This window comes from Podarcis gaigeae (genome assembly GCF_964106915.1).
Source record: "Podarcis gaigeae genome assembly, chromosome: 7".
Lineage (NCBI taxonomy): Eukaryota > Metazoa > Chordata > Lepidosauria > Squamata > Lacertidae > Podarcis > Podarcis gaigeae.
In genome coordinates this window covers 23858566-23879253 of record NC_139683.1, presented here as the reverse complement: position 1 = coordinate 23879253, position 20688 = coordinate 23858566, and the positions used below count along the sequence as shown (strand labels likewise).

General features: G+C 40.1%; 1 protein-coding gene across 8 annotated transcripts in view; it reads left to right on the top strand.

Moving 5' to 3' along the window:
* Window positions 1-20688, top strand: part of VPS13B (vacuolar protein sorting 13 homolog B) — a 399672-nt gene that overhangs the window by 231278 nt on the left and 147706 nt on the right. For 4 of the 8 annotated variants that reach the window (XM_083749735.1, XM_083749736.1, XM_083749734.1 and 1 more), the window contains exons 27-30: window positions 28-142; window positions 2835-2976; window positions 5491-5899; window positions 9794-9905. In XM_083749735.1, the coding sequence (XP_083605861.1) occupies window positions 28-142; window positions 2835-2976; window positions 5491-5899; window positions 9794-9905 (778 nt within the window). Of the gene's footprint in view, window positions 1-27; window positions 427-940; window positions 1925-2241; window positions 2977-5490; window positions 5900-9793; window positions 9906-20688 lie in introns of those variants that run through there. The other 4 variants (XM_083749738.1, XM_083749739.1, XR_014566943.1 and 1 more) reach the window with 3 other exon arrangements.

The following is a 20688-nucleotide window of genomic DNA, read 5'->3' as shown; positions in this document are numbered from 1 at the left end:
TTCATTGGATATTTATTTATATTGCAGAAATATGTGTTGTTGGTGAATTAGAAGACCTCAGTGCCTCAGTAGATGTACAAGATGTCTACACTAAAGTCAAATGTAAAATAGAAAGCTTCAATATTGATCACTACAGAAACAGGTAGCAACCACACCTTATGTGCATTATTATTATTATTATTATTATTATTATTATTATTATTATTTGTTAGTGCTCATGTGGAAACATTTTACTCTTCTTTTTTATCGGGGTGGCAAACCTGTTTCAGGCATTGACTCATGGTCAACATTTCAGGGGCTGTATCTTAAAGTGGGCACGGCTGAAGTGTGAAAGTGGGTGTGAGGATAACTACAGCTCTGAGTTGAGCATTAGAGGTGTCAAGGGGTTAGAAAGCAGAGAATGAGATTAACTCCTCCTTTTTGCCAGCACCTCCTCCCTCTGCTGAACCTCCGTTTCATGTCCTGCGTTGCCTGGAATAGTACCCACTTGCCCCTTTCTAAGGCATACTTCTCTTTTTTTAACCTCAGTGCCACTATCCAACAGCACATTCCACTAGAGCAGCCAACATCCTCATCTGCCTTTTCTACCATACATCTCTGGGAGACGACTGCTGTTGTAGACCATACACGGCCACCTATCAGAGGTTAACTGGGGTATATCTCACAGAGGCACTTCCCATGCTCATCTTAGAATACAGTGTTGGGAACTTACCATGAACATTATTCTGAGCTGAGTCCCTTGCTGGTGTCCAGGGCCACACTCTGTTAGGTGGTTGCAACTAATCACATATAGATGCTACTCTTCTTTTAACTGGGTCTCTGCACTCCCTCCCCCTTCCTTACAGAGTCTGTGTTCTGGGGTGTTCTTTGTTTCTTTCATTCTCCTTCCCTTTATTGTACATTATGCTCAGCATTGGCATGAAACACAACCGAGGTTCAGCAGAGGCGGAGGCTGTCAGCAATGGTGATTTCCTGCCTTCTGAAAAGTTAAGAGGAATTACAACTCACTTAGACACAGTAAGCTTCCATCTTCCCATTCTCAAAGCTTCCAAAGGTCTTTCCCATCAGCTATTCTACACAATTTTAAATAAAATATTTTTATCACTCCATTACTCATCCAGCAAATAAAATAAAAATTAATGGAAAATTTTTAGATGGGGAGGCATGGGGTGCCCCACAAAAAGCCTATTGGCACCATGGCATCATAGCATTGTGTGTGTGTGTGTGTGTGTGTGTGTGTGTGTGTGTAAATAGAAATCTCTAATATTTTTAATGTGCTTTTTGAAATTACACATTTTGGCAGGCCACAAAAACAGATTGGATTCTCAAATATGGCCAGTGGGCTGCTGATTAGTCACCTCTGTCTTTAGTGGTAGTCATAATAATACAAATAAAAAAGAGATGATTTGAAGTGATATTGCTTTGCCGCAATTTGCACGTGGAAGAAAGCAGCATTAGTTGTAATAAGAAGAATATACTCAGTTTGACAAAGAACATGCCTCTGCTAATATCTGTAGGTTTGATACAAATATTTACCTTCATAGTCTCTGGAGAGCAATATGTAGTCTTATGGTACAAACTGAAGATTATTTTAGGTTACCTTTCTAATCATTTTATCATGGTGGTTAGCTTAAGACACAAAGCTGGATTTCATAACTATGGAACCAGAAGCTGATGTTTTGTATTTGACATTAATTATACTTTAACTATCACCTTCTGGAGTTATTGTGTTTATGACAATACTTGTGTGAAATTTTGCAGCAATAACAAGCATCCTGTGGAATTAGGAAATATCTGTGCACCGAAACCTTAGCATGCTCTAGTGAAAAATGGCTTGCAATCTGACAGTAAACAATTTTCTTAGTTTTTTCTTCTTATTCTTCTAATAGTGTAACTTTTTTTAAAAAAATACCCCACATGTATTATAGTAATTAATTCAGCATGCTTTTCATATATCTATCCAAATTATTAAAATACTCTTTCTGTCTACAGATTTAGTGCAAATGCTGAGGGGTTTCAGTTGGCTAAATTCCGTATTAAAAATAGTAGTATTCTTTTCTTGATGCTAATCTTCCAATGTAAAATTGCTTAACACTGGTGGGTTTCTACAGTTTGGTTTGCAAATCAGAATGACTACTATATATATTTTTTAAAATATTCAAAATATAGTTTCATGTAGTTTAAATGTGTAGATTCTGACCAGCTGCAGAGAACAGATAAGGTGAATGTTGTGTTTTCCAGACCAGGAGAAGGTTGGCAGTCTGGACTTTTTGAAGGCATATTCCTACAATGCAAAGAAAAACTTGTGGTGAGATTTTTGTAGCAGAATAAGATATTTAACCAAATAACTATCCTAAAATCTAAACATTTTTTTTCTCATGCAGAAGGGTGAAGGACTGCAAGAATTATGGTATAAACCACCAATAGCTTTTAGAAAGTCAATTTGTTCTTGTGGAAAAGGAGAAAATACAATTTCCAACTTTTAAAAAGTCCATTAGTTCTTGCACTCCATCTCTTTCCATTCTAATAAAGCTTCTGTTCCCTTTTTATAATTAATTGCAAATCAAATTACACTTAGTCATTACCTAGGGAGAGTCCTGCTCTACTTTAATTCCTGATAATTTTTTATTCTCCTGCCAAATAATTAGACTGTGGAAAGTTTCAACTTTATGATTTCTTTCTTTTGATTGAATTGAATTGTGATTTTTGAGGTGAAGGACTTGCAAAGCCTGCAATGGATATTGGCCGAATTCAGCTTAGTTTTAAAATATATGATTTCCCCCCCTTATGGCTTTATATTTGTTTTTTTGCTTTTTTGCCTGCATCACCTCAAGCTTTGGGGAAGACTCTTGGTCTCTGGGGAAATGTGGAGGTGTCTTCCTTTCCTGTACTGACAAGCTGAACAGACGTACATTGTTGGTTCGACCCGTCAGCAAGCAGGACCCTTTCAGTAACTTCTCTGGCTTCTTTCCCTCTGTAAGAAATCAATGCAATATGTATATTACAGAACTTCCATTAACAAACACTGGTTTAGAATGATGAACAGCTACTCATGCAAAAGCTTCTTTATCAAGCTGGTGTTTTTATTTTGTTCTAAAATAGCCTCTCTCTCCCAGTAATGTTCTGGCAACAAGTGTGGTCTGTCTACACAGTTGGGAAATAGGACTGCTGCAGAGCAAAGGAAGAATATTCACTTGAGCATCTTTGTGTGTTACAAATGTGACCCTAAAGGAGAGGTCACTTTGATGTTTTACGCTATCATGCATAGGTTCTAGATAACTCCTGAAATATTTGAGTCCATTGATTTTGGTGGCTCTGCTCTGAGCATGGCTTAAGCAAACATATTACTAAAATTCAAAGCTGCAGATAATTGGTTTTATTAGGTCCAGCTAAAGTGCCACAAACTAGTGATGAGGCTTCAAAGTTGTCCAGAACTCTTCTTCAGACACTGTGGATTAAGCAGCCAAAAAAAGTGACGTGGGTGGAGAGAACTACTCTCAGCTTTAAAGATACATAGACTACGAAATTTTTGTGACTTTGGATACCAACAATTGGTCTGGGGAAGATGGGTTATTCTACTGTGGCCAGTGCTTTTTTCCTTAAAAAAAAATAAAAATGCTCACTTTCATTTTGACTCAAGAAAATCACCATTTTATAGTTCAAATCTGGAAAAATAAATACAGTAAATGGACAAAAGTACAAAGATTCTCAAAATGTTTAGGGGTATTCCTGTGTCTCCCCCCCCCCCCGAAAAAAAGCACTGACTATGGCTTTAGGGGTTTTTCCCCTAATGGACCAGTGCATCTACATACGCCATGTAGATTTTTACAAAGGGTCCAGATTTCAGACATCCACATATGCATTATTTATATTTGTATATTTAAGATGTGAATCTTAAGATGTTCCATTTATTGGGAGTAAATCACATGTTACTTTCCAGTGAGAAATTTCAACTTGGTGTCAACCTGTGGTGTGTGATCACACCTTCCTCTCCCTTGGCAGAAAAAAAAAATCTGACTATTTGATTATGGTGTCTCCCTGACCACCTAACTGAAAATGTACTTATCATTCAACAGATCAAATAGCCAGGGAGATAAACACAGTATAGTCTGGTCCCCTTGTTACTTTTTCAAGGGCTCGAGGTGAGAAAGAGCCTGAGATTTTAACTAAGTTGAGATTTTTTTCCCCCATGGAGAGTAATGAATGAACAGACAGCATCAATTAAGAAACCCAGCAAGGAAGGTTATTATTATTATTGGTTAGTGGAAGTTCTGTTCTCCATGATTATTTTCTGTCAAGGACATGTACATGCAAAATTACTGTTGCTACTTATCCGAGTTACTTCATTCTAACACAAATGAAGCTAATTTACTAATTCTTTACCATTTTTTAAAAAATAATTGCATAAATGTAACTAAATAATCAAGTGTATCTGAATGGCATTGTTTGAAAATGTATAAAGAGCCATTTGTGCTATTAGCTAATTGGGCCGAGATACATGTGTCTTAGTAGAACATAAAAAGAATATGTCCAAAGTCATTGAACGTACAGGAACATTATTCTATTTGCAAAGCTCCTGTTTAAACAAGCATTTCCCCATTGATTTCACACAAAGGGTTGCACATTCTCATTTCCATTGTATGAATGGAAATTCCACTGTTATTGAAATGAATGGGGTTCCTGCAGAAATTTGGATTAGACCTCATAGAGTCAATTCGTTGACTATTCTGCTATTGGCTTTGGTGGGATTTTGGTTCTCTGCAAGCAGGGAAAGTCAAATTTCCCACCATTGCCATTTCCAGTAAGATTAGCACTACTCTGTTTTGCACCAAAATAGATGCATTTTTCACATTTGTCTTTTCAAATTAGTAGGAACATAATGGATAGATATTAGGTCAAATCTTCATTCAGAAGGTCTGGTTCAGACAAAATGCTATGACAGTGACTTGTAGTGAGCTCTGCCTCCTTCTTTGTGTGCAAAGGGGAAATCAAAGCTTCCATTCTTGGTTTTGAATACCTCCATACTTCCAAGTCCAGTTTATTTTAACTGTGGCTTGTTGGCAAATCAAGATTAAACCATAGTTTTCAGAGTTTGGATGTAATAGAAAACAGCTGTATATTGAAAACTAAAAGGGGAAGCTTTCATTCTGCTCTTGCACACAAATGAGGTCAATGAGGCATGTGAGCCTGAAGCTTGCTATAGTTCATTGCATCTGAACAGAAAGATGTCAAAGTCAGCATACCCTGATCTGAAACAAATGCATTTTAAAATATCAATTGTATGTATATTTGTATTTGAATCAGTTCTAAGAGTAGCCATGGTAGTTAACATGTACTACATATTCACAGAAACCTTTTCATCTGATGTTCAGGGAGGTGTATAGCTGAAAAGAAATAAAAAATGAAAGGGTTGTTTGACAAAAGTTCTCCTAATTTTTACACAGTGCAAATGGATTACTTATTTCTCACAATTTCTATTTCCTGATACAGGCAACTGCAAAACTTTTGGATGGTTCTCATCAGCAACATGGATTTCTGTCACTGACTTACACAAAGGCAGTTACAAAAAATGTCCGTCACAAATTGATTTCAAGAAATGAGCGAAGAACTTTGCATAAATTATCTGAAAGTTTCACTGATGGTTCTCCTCATTTCCTTCATGAGATTCTTCTCTCGGCTCAGGCATTTGATGTTGTCCTCTGTTTTCCTTTTCTCAATGCAATTGCAAGTATATTTCAGGCAAAACTGCCAAGAAGCCAAAAAGAGAAAAGAAAATCGCCAGGCCAACCTATGAGGACTCATATTCTCACATCTCGGAACTTGCCGCTTATTTATATCAATACTGGCGTAATCAGAATCTTTTCCCCCAAAATGGAAGAATTGCAGCACAATATTGAAGGTACTATATTCTCCACCTTATATTAATACAATAAGCATATTTTTCTTGGATACTGTTGTTCATGAAAATGCTGTCTCCACTATATATTTATGAAGGGTCCTCATTGGCTTGTTCTCCAGTTTTACTGATTTGCAAATTTTAGAGAAAATCCTTTAGGAGTCCAAAGAAAGCCTTGCCTGCCTTTCCGGTCATAGGATACACGTCAGCTCAGGGTAGCTACCTCAGCACTGACCTCTCCAGGTTTCCTCTAATTAACCTTTTCAGGGAAACACTTGTGGCAAATGACTACTGTGCTTTTGTTATATGTGTATATTTTTGGCCTTTCGTTCAGTGCTCAGCTCTACTGTGTCAAATCAGTGGTTGAAGTGGATTCATACACTATCTATATCTAGTATGCTTAATTAAATCTAAGGTTTTGACATAATAATGGGCAGTAAACCTCAATTTGCCCTCTGTATTTTACATAAAATACGAGTTTCAGGCATGCATAAAGATACAAGCAGTTGTTCAAGAATGTACAGTGGAACTTCGGTTTTCAAGCGTCTCAGAAGCCGAACGTTTCGGAACCTGAATGCCGAAAACCCAGAAGTAATTGCTTCCGTTTTCGAACACGCCTTGGAAGTTGAACGGCTTCTGAGGCGCGTTTCTCAATTTTCACCATTGAAATTGCCGGCAGCCCTTTGCGCCTCGGCTGTCGAATGTTTTGGAAGTTGAATGGTCTTCCGGAACAGATTACGTTTGACAGCCAAGGTTCCACTGTACAATTGCTTTCTAGAGTGCTCAACTATCCCTCCCCTTCCCAGGGATATGTCTTGATTGCTCCAGGAAGTTTTTTATTGTCAGAGATTGAAGTGGGAGAAGAAAGCTAGGTAGATGGCTTCGTTTCAAATTCGCTCAGTCATGGCCATTGAAAAGTAACAGGAAGGCACCCCATCCCACTTTATACCATTTTGAGTTCTGCCCACTTCTCATTATTTTACCTGGCAGCCACCTGCCTTTTCACTTCCTGTCTTGATGGAACACGTTGAAAGACAGCAAACAAGCATTCTAATAGGAAACTTGTGGCCCTCCAGAAGTTGCTAGACTCCAATTTCAGCACAGCCAGTAGTCAGTAATAGATAGGATCTGTTGTCCCTCGTCTTCTGGACGTCCAAAGACGTCTCCCCCTTGCCAGCTCTATTACCTACAGAGAATATAGGTAACCCCGTTTCTGTTTCCCTAACCCCGTTTCTGTTAGGGACCTAGAAGACTAGCTTGTTTTCTCCATCTTCTTTCAAGGATTTGCTCAGTCTTCTGTGTGGATAAAATTGTTTTCTGCTAAGTAATTAATAATTGGTGCTTTTTGGACAAATCAGTTAATTGCGTTTTGATCTAGAGTAGTTTCCCGTGATCTTGAAAGTGGCTTCACATAGAGCAAAAGATCCTAAATGGAAATTTCATTTGAAATTGCCCAAAAAGGAAATCGTGTCAGACTCGTTTGTTAAATGTGACAAATGTGCTAATGCCTATTTTGTGGTGGGAGGCAGACAAATAGACAGATGTCCACTTTATTGATATACAGTGATATTCAAAATTCATATAGATTTGCTTTGTGTTCCTACTCTCAAAGCCCAAATTAGTCAGTTTGCCTATTGTTGGGCTGCATACTACAGGAAGATTTTTTTTTAATGCTGTTCATAGGATTATCATTCTGCACATGCTTCTTCACAAAAGCTGTAGCAATGTTAGTTCATTTGGGTGTTGCTGAATGATACTTTATTTGATCATCAGTGAAAGCATGCATGAAATATGATGCTTAGAGCTACATTTATTTAACAGACTTACTTTAAAAGTCTACAGATGAGTTAGAGGGAGCCCCCGGAGTCAAATCAGCACCACTAAGAAGCTAGGTTTGATGATTTAGAAGTTGTGTAAATTTGATAGCATAAATGTCCTGTAGTTTAAAAAGAAAAATGTTCTTGAGGTTAGCTTAGACATCTACCAAAGTATTTGTAACTGGGGAAAAAATGAGTATCTATTTAGCCTGATTAAAATACAAATGCTTTGTCCACTTAACTTCCCACATAGCCATGGCCTCCCAACCCTATTTCCCCAAATAGTTTATTATACCTTATCTTCAGTGCAGTTCCTTAATGATTTTTGATGTATTTCATAAGTATTTGATAGCATTGCCTGACACACCCACACCCCTGCCATGGTTTATTCATTAGCTGTGTGTCCAGATTGTTAATCATAGCCTCAGTATGACTGCCTGATTCATCCTGGACGCATCTCAGTGGTGTTGCAGAAGCCAGCTTTTATATACACAACACACATACACATGAGTCTTCTGAGCTGCATGTGAAGTTTGCTTGTTCTTTCCACATCAAGCAACGTGTTATTTAGTAAAGTACTTAGCACTCACCACACTCTTAGCATCTGTAGCTGAAAGCTTAGCTTTCAAAACAAGTTGTCTGCGATATCTCACTGGGTGGCCACAGATGGGGAAAAGGGATTGAAAGCTTACGTACATCCTCAAAGCATAGGCTTGTGGAGAACACTAGGCCCAACTGCATGTATATATATCAGATGTCACTGTCAGCTTCTAAAATGTCATAAAATCCTTCATGGGCAAAAAGAAATGTTACAAGATACAGAGTGCAGGTCTCTGTACTGAAATACATGTTCACTTCTTTATTTCTTCACAGTATACCTTGTATTTTTTTAGTAGCTGTGTTAAAAGTAATTGCAATAGGCACAATATTTAATAGGAGCTAAAACTGTTAAGATCTCCAAAAAACAATTAAACACTTATTAGGTAATCAGTAAGCTTTCATATGTCAATACCCAACATTCTTTTCCATTCTTCCAGCAGCCAGTCCAAGAATCAGGACTTAGGGCATAGCTTTGCCAATAGGGAAATACTTGTTTGTTTCCCATTCAGCTTTGTGGGGGAAAGTATATAGACTGTAGATTAGGACACCATTGGAGAAAAATATTGTTTCTTACTCCAGACACTGAGAGAGGTGTAGGGAGCAATTTTAGCTGCCCACCCCCCAGCATAGTGTACCTGAGTCCATCCCTTTCCTTTCCTCTCATATAAATGGGTGCCCCACACAAAGGCTGCATACACACTATATATTTAAAGCACATGATTCCCCCCCAATCATAAGAACTGTAGTTTACCCCCCACAGAGTTACAGTTCCCAGCACCCTTCACTACAGTTCCCATGATTCTTTTGGGGAAGTCATATGCTTTAAACATACAGTATACGCAATACCAAAGATGCACAAAGAAGCATTCATTCTCCCTTTTCTCTCTCTGTCTGTCAGAAACAGATACATAAACACACTCATTTCTCTGTCCCTGTAATATCCCCAGGGACACTGCACATATAATAATTACAGGCATTTCACTAGTTAACACTAGTCAATTTAAATATATTCTCATGTTATCCTGATGGTGTTAGGAATGAGGGAAGCTACATCAGCCAAAATAGCATGACTACCAGGCCTAGGGATGGGCAGGGGAACTATATCTGTCTATCTGCCTGCCTGTCTATCTGTCTATTTTTTTGGTATTAATTGGTTTACCAGTAATTTGATTTGAATTAATTTTATAATGAAATGATTTTAGAATGTTGTATTAATTTATTGTTGTTAGCCGCCCTGAGCCCAGCTTCGGCTGGGGAGGGCGGGATATAAATAAAAATTTATTATTATTATTATTATTATTATTATTATTATTATTATTATTATTATTCTTCATTGCAGAAGTTAATAATAATGATGATGATGATGTTATGGTTGCTCCACTGAAAAGTCACCTCACTCATTGCACTGGAAATACCTTCATTAATACATCTGGCTCTGTATGTATACACAAATGTTGTTTGTTTCCTACTTCAATTGCAGATAATAAGACGAATAAGGAAGATACTTTGGTACTTAAAATTGGCTCTGTGTCGATGGCTCCTCAGGCTGACAATCCTCTTAGTAGAGCTGTGCTGAGGAAAGACATTTACCAGTAAGTGTTTTTTATTTGACAAATTAGAATGAGAAAAATGTTTGAAAAATCCAGAAATGTTTTTTAAAATCAAAACAATATATTATCTTGAGAGAGAAGATATGAAATCATTAATCTGGCATGCATGGTTGACGACTGGGATTGTATTGTTTTACCCCTGCCTGCACATTGCACATTGAATAGTATTTGCCTAGCCCAGTGCACCCGAGTTCTGTCTGCATAATCTGTACTCTTGATTTTGTATTCAAGACATAGTGTTCATGTAGTTTGAGCAGTGCATGTTGGGTTCTGCATATATAAGCTCACATGCAAAAATAAAGTTGAATACACAAAGAACTGGTAGGCAAAGTAAACTTGCATGATCCTGAGCCCCTCGCTAATTACACAGTTTAAACATCATCACAGGGCTGGAATAAAAGTTATCCAGTAAAACATGTATTCTGATGAAAATCTTTTTGTATAGAATTTTCCTTTTTTACATTGATTACTGAATTATCGTGCGTGCTTTCATATTTTTTCAGACACTTCAACGGTCTATGAAGCACTGATGAACAATAAATTAATTTTCAGTTACGTTATCATGATCTTAAGGGCTCCCCACCCCTGCAAGGAAAAAAAATCAGTCAGGAAAGGGATCTCTCTTTTTTTGCAAATACCTTCTCTCTCAGTAGCTGCCTAGTGTGAAAGTGATTTTCATAATGTTAAATGGTTAGCAGACATTCAAAATGCTGGACTGTTGATGTCATGTGGATCAAAGCTGTGAAAGAAAGCAAACTTCTAAGGCAAAGTTTCACAGTAAACACATTCTTTGTGTGAATGTCGTGCTCTGGATTGTGTCACTGACTTTCTGCAAACCACACTAATCATATGTAGGCAGCAAAACTGGAGAACATATGTAATCAACATGATAAAAATAATATATGATTCTTAGTAGAGTTGGCACTGCTGAGAAACATGAAAGTATAGTTGCAAATAATACCAAGTGAGAAAAGTCACAGAAATACAGATGAACAAGTGTCTTATGCTTCCTGTTGGTCTGTTTCTCAGATGTGGCATTTTTTTTTTTGTTTGAAAAGTACTTCGAACTGTACTTCAATAGAAGTATGTTACAAACATCAAAATCCTTTCCCAGCAGTAAAATGTTTTACGGCTTTAAAAATGACAGATATTACTTTGTCAAGCATAGGAATTCCTCAACTGGTTCAGGCTCCTTGCAACTTACCAGTTTCTATCCAAGGGGGTGGGGTGGGGGGAGAAGCTTTGTCATAGTGCACTTAAAGGTGGGTTTGCCTCTGAATACCATTTTCACATATTCAGAAAAATGTGATATATGAACTGGTGTCATGGGTTTGACTTGGATATGGACCCATAAAAATCAGGAATGTTTTCCTTGAGCATGCAAGCACACCAAGAAAGCAATTGTGTCATCTTCTCTAGGAAAATGAAGATTAGATGGAGTGATAGGATTGAATGGCTTTCTAGGAAGCTTACAGATGAGAAAGTAAAAATAAACACCCAGGGTACCAGAAGTGCATATCCCCCCAATATACCTCTATGTGCTTGAGAAAGGTGTGCCAGGGTAGGGCAAAATGTGCGTCCGTGTGAGGTATTCTGTGAATGTCCTGTTTGGGAAAAAGCATTTGAGATGCATGGCTTTTTGTACTGTGACAGCTGTGAGGTTATAGAAACAACAAAGAATCTTGTGAAATCTTAAAAGACCTCTCTAGAAACTGAGGTTATGATAGTACAGTGGTACCTCAGGTTACATACGCTTCAGGTTACATATGCTTCAGGTTACAGAGTCAGCTAACCCAGAAATAGTGCTTCAGGTTAAGAACTTCGCTTCAGGATGAGAACAGAAATCGTGCTCCGGTGGCACAGTGGCAGCAGGAGGCCCAATTAGCTAAAGTGGTGCTTCAGGTTAAGAACAGTTTCACGTTAAGTACAGACCTCCGGAACAAATTAAGTACTTAACCTGAGGTACCACTGTACTGTTGTAACCAAAACACTACGTTGGCAGTGGCATAGCGTGGGTTGTCAGCAAGTAATTTGCACCCCCTAACCCGTGGATTTGCGCCCCCTAACCCTAACCCCCAGATGTTGCGCCCGGTGCGGCCGGCCCCCCCCCCTGCGCCCCCCACGCTACGCCACTGTACGTAGGGTATTTTATACTGTGTACTGTTGAGAGGCACATTGTGCAGTTTGGGGATGGAAGCATTATAGACTAACTTCCTTCATCAGTTCAAGCTTAATTTATTTTTAAAAGACCTAGTTCCATGTGAATTTCAGTGTGTAATGTGTGGAGCAGCCCTCAATACATGATTATAGTGCTGCATTGTGGTATGAAATTCTATAACCTTTCTGTAAAGAAGAAAGACTAGATGGCTTCATGCATTTGTGGCAGGGGATGGGGAACCTGCGCCTCAGACATTGCTGGACTATAGATCCCATTATCCCTGACAATTGGCTATGCTGGCTGAGGGTGATAGGAGTTGGAGTCCAGTAACATCTACAGGGCTACAAATTTCGACCTCTGCTTTATTGTCTCTCAGTTAACACAGTTTATCATTCTCACTTTGATACAGCAATCACTTACAGCTGTACTTGACATCCAGTTTTTCACTGGGGCATATTTCTGTCAGATGAAAAGCTGAAGGGCTACACAGAACTTTGTTCCATAGAAGCCAAGAAACAAGAACTAAATGTATTTTCATCTGAAACAGACAGATGAACCTTTTCTTAGTTGCTTGTTTGAATATTTATTGTACTACTCTTTGGTGCCCCAAAATTCTCCCAGGATAGTTAACAACAAGGTGCAAAAACACAGTGCACAATTTAAAACAAAACAACAAACAAACAAACATAAAACAGCAATATTTACCAAATAAAGATGGGTATAAAAGCTAACAAGTCACAGATCTAAGAGGTCTGGGCAAATAAAAAGGACTTTATTCAGGTGTCAAAAAGATGCCAGACTCTGCACCAGGCAGACGAGAGTCCAGAGAGCATTCCAGAGCTGGGGTGCCACAGCAGAAAAGACCCAGTTCCTGGTTCATACCTGCCTTACTTCCAAAGGCATAAAAAACAGGGGAAAGTTCATATGTGAAGTTCATTTGTGAAGTTCATATGAAATAAAGGGATCCTTTTGGGGGCCCGCCATTCAGGGTTTTGACTGTTAATTAATTAAACAACGAATTGTGCTCAGAAGCAGTATAGAAGCTGATACTGCTGTTTTAAGACTAGAAAGATACATTCTGTATTTCCAGACAGTAATCTTACTAGTCTATTTTGGCTCAAATACATTCTTAACAATGTTCAACAACAGCCTAATGTACGTATCGTGCACGATGGTGGTTAAAACAGCTCCTTCCCTGTGTCTCCATATGATAAAATGTGGTCAGGGTGTATAACATGGTATACATGGGGTGTTATTGTTAGGATCAGAGGATATACTGGAGGCTAGATGGAAACCTTTGAGGTGTTGACCTGCGTGCATCCAGCTGCTCATCCTTAACTATTAACAAGCCGTTTCCTTTGTGAGAATACTTGAAGTTTGTTAGAATGTGGAAGCAGTTTGTAGGGAACCAAATTCTCAGAGGACTGAAAACATGAAGTTGGAAGTTGGAAGAATATCCCACTATATTGTCTTATTTGAATTTCGAAGCACTTATTTCACCTTGTCTAAAAGCAGCAGGCATCTCACCATTTAAGTACATTGAGCTGCCCTTTTCACCTCCTGTTACATCATGACTGGTGTTCATGGAGGCTACTTTATCTTTAATGGCTGGTAGATGAATCTGTACTCCAAGATGAGGCTCCCCTTAACTTCACTTAGGTTGGAAATCTTGCCTGGTAGTAGTGCGCCTGGTTCAGTTTAGCAGATAATGTGAGTCTCCCTTGTGCACAAGCACTGTTAGTATTAATCACAATTAAATCCATATTTAACATGTCGGATCATTTACTCAAGTTTTCTGCAGCCTCTAAGGTTTTGCTGCTGAACCTTGATATTCACAACATCATACTGTTTTTGTATGCTTGACAGGAAAAAAAATTCGTACAGAGCACTAGAAAATGAAGTCAGGGTTCATCATGGTCTAGGGCAGGCTTCCTCAGCCTCGACCATCCAGATGTTTTTGAGACTACAATTCCCATCATCCCTGACCACTGGTCCTGCTAGCTAGGAATCATGGGAGTTGTAGGCCAAAAAAATTGGAGGGCCGAGGCTGAGGAAGCCTGGTCTAGGGAGATTATTTCTTAGGTGCCTAACCATAGGTATCAGGGCAGAAAAATATATTTGGGAATAGTGGTGAACTTTTGGCTCTCAAATTTCAGCAATGGCCTGTGTGACACTAAAATCTGGTGCCCCTTGCCTCTCACACTCTGTTTTACAGCACTGTTGTGCCCCCCCCCCCCAGTGCAGCTGAACCAGTTGTGCTATCCTAAATCCGCCTCTTTGGGGAAGATTATTACACCAGAGCACTGCTATAACTAAGTAGCTTCATGATATTAATAAATCTATGAAAATGTGGAGAGCTGTTTTCTACAAATTTTCCAGACTCTCTGATTTGGATGTGAGAGCTAGTCTTCAGGATTTGGAAGAGCAGTTTTCGACGGGTGATTAAATTATATGATTTCAGGTCTTTTCTCCTGTATGTCAAGCTTTAGAGAGCATGACATGCATTCTTTTTTGGACCAAAGCAGTAAAATGCCCTAGTGTGCATTTTGCTGATGTTGCCCGTTAGCATGCAATTGTATTTGTATTTAAATCAAATTCCAGTTGGGCAAATAGCTGACTTTCCACAAAACGTTTCATTGTCCCTTGGGCTCTTCCTGCTGATTTCAAAAATATGTTTTTGAACAGTCATTTCAAGGATACTTTGCTGCCATATATGTTTAACATTGACATATAAAATCTCTGGTTGTGGTAAACAGTGTTACTGTAAAATAATTCAGAAAAGCTTCAGAAAGCTTACTGTTACCATTCTTTATTAATGGCTTGTGAGTAAATATAATTTACATTGTATTTGGTTTCAACAAATGTTTTGTTTGTTTGGAAAGTATTCTCTAGTAATATTTAAAACAGATTATTTTCTTTCTTTTAATTATGGTGGAATTTTAAGTTGAATATAATGTGAAGGCTATGCTTCTGTTACTAAGGTAACCATATCCTTGTTGTAATGAGACATTTGTTAACTTCTGTATACACTTGTGGTTCATTCCATAAATACTTGTGGGTTCTCTGATGTCCTTCACAAGGTTTTATCTATGACAAATTTTTACCACAGCTCTTGAAGTGCTTTGTGAGAATGGGTGTGGGTTTCTTTCTTCTTAAAATTATTCTCTAAAATCTTAGCACATTTTTAAAAAATCTCCCTCTTCAGCTTTGTTGCTGTTTAACGTATTCCATCCTTTTTTTTTACAATGTGGAAGGTTCACCTATTGAAATAGATTTATCACTAGCCCTTCATTGAGTTAAGGGGAAACGTCTTCTGTTTATTCATTATGTAAGTTTATTTTACACCAGTATTGTGGGACCAATACCTTATCCCAGGTCTACTTTTTATTGCAAAATTTACATTAAGGATGGTGAACTTGTTGCCTTCTAAGCTACAACTCCTATTATTCTTGACCATTGGCCATCTTGGCGGGGACTAATTGGAATTGTACTGCAGCAACAAATAGAGAAGCATAAGTTACCACCTTTCACAATCCTTTTAGTATTAGCTAACATGGTGTCCTTTGAATCCCAATTTCCCTCAGCCACAGCTGGCATGGCCAGTGGTTCAGAATGATAGGGGTCGAATCTCAACACCATCTGAAGAACAACACTTTAATTCCTCCTGTTCTAGGGCTGGATGCTGTTTTCCCAGTGAGTTCCATGTGTGGAAGACACTGGCAGAGCAGACCCCGGCTGCCTTAAGGACTGAATCCTCTGGAAGATCCAATCCTGCTGGGGTCTGCTTCCAGCTGGGGAGCAAATGTCTCAGTCCTGCTGAATTTGACTGTACACGTGTGCTCCCCTGCAGAACAGGCATGTGCAGGAAAACTTCTTTTACTCTATTTCCCCTACCGCCATGCCCCAGATCATATGGGATGCCCATCCCACTGCAATCTGGGGCTGTCTCCATCTGACTAGCCTGGTTCTGCTTAAATCAGCCCAATACGATTGGGGCTTCAACTGAATCCAGCGTGCTGCCCTACCAGATACATTAACTGATGGGAGCGCCAACATTGGTATTAATATAAAGTAACCCTGGAATTCACTAGCAGACACCTAAAAACAAATCTCTAATTTAATGGTAACTGATTTGATATAAATAACATCTTCTCACAAGTGGAGACTAGTGTGACAGCGCGAAGAACTGTAGCTGGCATAAAACCACCATTGAAAAATGTCTTTGGCATATGTCTCCTGCATGTTGTGTGCATTGATGTTTAGCTGATTTAACTTGAAGGCTTTGTGTTTGGCTTTGGCAGGCACAAAAGCAATGGTGTACACTGTGGCTTCCTGCAGCAGGAACTAAGTTTCAAGGAATACTTTCCCTCTTGCTGCCAAAATTTACCATAACAGTACTGTTGGAAATGACTGAATAGTTTACTGTTTGCCATTTTACTACATTTAAACTGTTCAGGTTTAAAAAGTTTGTTTTCTATATGTTTTCTTGTTTTGCTTGATATTTCATGGGAATCTGTCTTCCTGTTTTACTTCTTACTTCTTACTTGTTTCATTCAGGTGGTATCTGCTACTTTTCAAATAGTTGCATGTTTGCAACCAGGGCTGTAGTCCTAAGCAGTTGCCAAGACCTCTGTCTAATTGAACCCAGTAGGGCTTAAGTTTGAGTAAATATGCATAGGATCACACTGAGTTCTTTGGTTCCCTTGATATCAATGGAATTTTAATCATGCTTTACCATACAATAATGCCTGACCCAGTAGCAGCTGGCAGGGTGAGTGGGATTGTGTTGCTTTCCCATCTTCTAAACAACTTGTGTCACTGCTGGTACTAACAGGGAGAAGGTGAGAGGTAAGGCAGCAAGGAGTTTAGCATTGTATGGGCACAGTGTCACATGCACCACTGCTGCACCCGCATCACACTGAGCTCTGTGCTGCCTTGTCGCTCTCCTTCTTGATACTAGCAGAGATGAGAGAACAACAGAGATCCACCCATCTCATCCCACTGGCCAGTCCAGTTTATGTTTGCAGAGAAAACATCCCTATGCATATTCTTTGCTGGATAGGAATTTTGTATATCTGCTGATGCCTGTATCTAGAATTCCTTTTCCTTATCAAGCTGCTGAGTCTATGCATGTATAGCCTGATAAACAGAGTTGAAATCCTGTCTATAGATATTCAAACAATTACAAGTGGGTGTAGTGTCCCAGTTTTCTTGCTTCTGCTAAACAGCCAAGTGGCATAATCTCTTGGGTTACAGCAGGGGTGTCAAATTCAAATTCATCGGGGGCCGCATCAGCAGTTTGGTCACCCTCAAAGGGCCGGTTCGAGTTCGAGTGTCTTCAAAGCCCATGACACCTTTAACAGCTGGATTAAGTAATGCAGAGCTTCTGGCTCATGGAACACTACACCTTGATTTCATTTGAATACATATATGAATATAAAAATTGTTTCCTGTTTGGCTTGGTGTTTAAGTTACACAAGATGTGCAGGTTTTAATTTTTCTCATTCCCCAAATTTTAATCGAGCATTTGTTTGGATTTTTTCCCCTTTGCTACCTACCCTAAACCTTTGAGGAGGGCGGGAACTGATGGCTGGACCCTGTAATAACATTGAGGAAAAAATTGCATGAAATAAACCAATTCCTTATCAGCTTTTTTCCCATATATAAACCAATATAAACCAATTCCTTATCAGCTTTTTTTCCATATATAAATTTTTGCAACACGCACCCTGCGGAAGCCGCGCCTGACGTTATTTACGTATCGAATTTGCTTTTGAATCGCGAATCCCCAGAGGCAGAGGATGCTGTTCATTGGGCAGCACGGAAACGCGCCTAAAGAAAGAAATAAAGAAAAGCAAAGCAAAAGCACGCTGCCCCGAGTATTCACAGGGTGCGCTCCTGAAACACAAGTGCGCTCTCAGTCTCCCTCTCTCCAACGCGCGCGAAGCCGGCTCTGCCCTTCTCCACCTCGCGCAGGCACGCTGCGCTCCCACCGGGACTTATTTCACCCGGCGAGCCTGAAAAGAAGGTGAGAGCAGCGGCGGCAGCCTCCCATATCCAACCCTGCCCTCGCCGTGTCAAATAAGTCTCGGCTAGGTAGCTGGAGGAGGGGGAGGTCTGCGCCTGCGCAGAAGGGACCCGAGGCGCCCTGTGTGCGCGCCGCAGCCCAAGCGTCCCTCACAGACATATATAGACCAGGCTACACGGGCCACATGACGAGGTCTCGCGGGCCAGATTTGGCCCGCGGGCCTTGTGTCTGACACCCGTGGGTTACAGCCAATATCTGTAAGAAATTTAAACAACTGATGTCAAGGGTATTTAAGTATTATGTATGCATGTTACAAATTAGGAAGGAACAAATGGCCATAGGAATGATGTAAAATCGGTTGGGGAAACCACATCCATGAGCCTCTTTGCAAGTGAGACCAGGCCTCCGGATGCATGAGGATAATGCATCCTTAGAGCCCTGGAAAATAGCATTGGGTCTCATCAAGGATGAGAGTGAAGAGCTTGCCTTCCTCTTCAGCCCAGTGCCATTGCAAAGACATGTGTGACCTCAGGATGAATGCAGCAAGCTACAGCCATCTCCTAAATTGAAGGCTCTTCAAGGCTGTATGTGCAAGGGATGAGCAACTTAACTTTCTGCTTTGACCTAAAACACATTGCTGCAGTTTTGCTGGTTTGAAAGAAAGCCTAAACACTGAGTCCCAGAAGCCAAGAGCTGAACTTGTGGGCTGCTTTTTTTGCTGCTAGATACTTAATCTGGCAACAAATGGCAGTGCAAATGTGCAGTCATTACTCAGTAGTAATTTTGGAGGGATTGGTGGACAGCAGCGGGATAGTCATACTAAGATTGGTGTTGACAAATAGATGATGGAATATTAGCGGATTACTGTTGTAGTTAAATGTGCATAAATTTGTATCCAAATAAAATGAGTTGTAAGGATTTTTTGTGTGAGAGGAGTTAGAGGTGCCTTTTAAAATGTCACCCACCATCCATGGTTTTTGTAAATACATGTATTAAACATTCTCAAATCTACTGCCCAGAATAACTGGAAATAACTTTACATACATATAGCTTATCAGTCAGAAAAGACAGAGATGTTATGTGGCTTCATGCCTGGGAGGTGGGGAGGCCACTTGCCCTGGATGAGATTGCACTCCCCTGGAAGCAGCAGGTCCACACTTTGTGGGTGCTCCTAGATTCAACACTATCCCTGGAGGCTCAGATGGCCTTAGTGGCCAAGAGTGCCTTTCTTCAGCTACAGCTATTTCATCAGCTACTGTTTGACAGAGATGACATAGCTATTGTATTCCATGGTCTGGTTTGGATTATTGCAATGTGCTCTACATGGGGCTGCCTTTGAAAGCAACTTGGAAACTTCAATTGGTCCAAAATGCAATGGCCAGATTACTGGCTTGGGTTCCCTTCAGATGTCCCGTTTTGAAGCAGCTGCACTTCTTGCCAGTTCGTTTCTGGGCCCAATTCAAGGTGCTTCTGTTAGAGTTTAAAGTCCTAAATAACTGAGGCCCCAAATACTTGAAAGATGATCTGCTTCCCTACAGGCCCTCCCAGGTGCTGAGATTGGTGGAGGGAGCCCTTTTGGCTGTTCCACGGCCATCAGAATCTCTGTGGGCAGTGGCCTGGGGGATGGTATTTTCTGTGGCAGCCCCTAAGTTGTGGAAGTGTCTTCCTACAGAGATTTATCCAGGGCCTTCATTATGCACCTTTCAGGAAATGCTGAAGATGCATTTTTTTACCCTGGCTTTGGACACTTCAGATGTATGTTCTGTAATGTGAAGTTGTTTTAAACTCTTTTTTATATTGTGTTCTAATTGTACAGTGATTTGTGGCAGTATATATTATTATTTTGTGTATTACTCTGCAAAAGCAATTGGTACAACCAAAGCAATCACTTCAGTCAGTGGCGTAGCGTGGGTTGTCAGCACCCGGGGCAAGGCAAGTAATTTGCGCCCCCTAACCCATGGATTTGCGCCCCCTAACCCGTGGATTTGCGCCCCCTAACCCTAACCCCCAGATGTTGCGCCTGGTGCGGCCGCCCCCCCTGCACCCCCTACGCTACGCCACTGACTTCAGTTTCCTCTCCTCCGCCCATGTGCCCCAGGAACTTCTTCAGAGAGTCCCCAATACTCTGGAGCTGATTTTGAGGGGGCTGCAGATGAGAGGAGAGAAGGGGGACATTCCATTCCACTAGTACAGTGGAACCTCGGGTTGCGGACGTAATCCGTGATGGAGGCACGGCCACAACCCGCAGCGTTCGCATCCTGAAGCGCCGCACCTGTGAGCGAGTGGCGAAACCCAGAAGTAACCTGTTCAGGTACTTCCGGGTTTCCCACAGTCCACAACCCAAAAACATGTAACCTGAAGCGTCTGAGGTACGACTGTACAAGTCTCTTGTGTTAGCAGAATTGGAGCTTTGGATACCATCCAATTAAATTATATAGCAATATTTCTAAACATGTAATATTTCTAAATGCAATCTGATTATCAAAAGCTGCAGTTAATATGAGTTTAAGAACTCTCAAGAAATTTTAAACAGCTCTGAAAGGCACAAAATCTGCTTAGTTATGCATAGCAAATCTTGA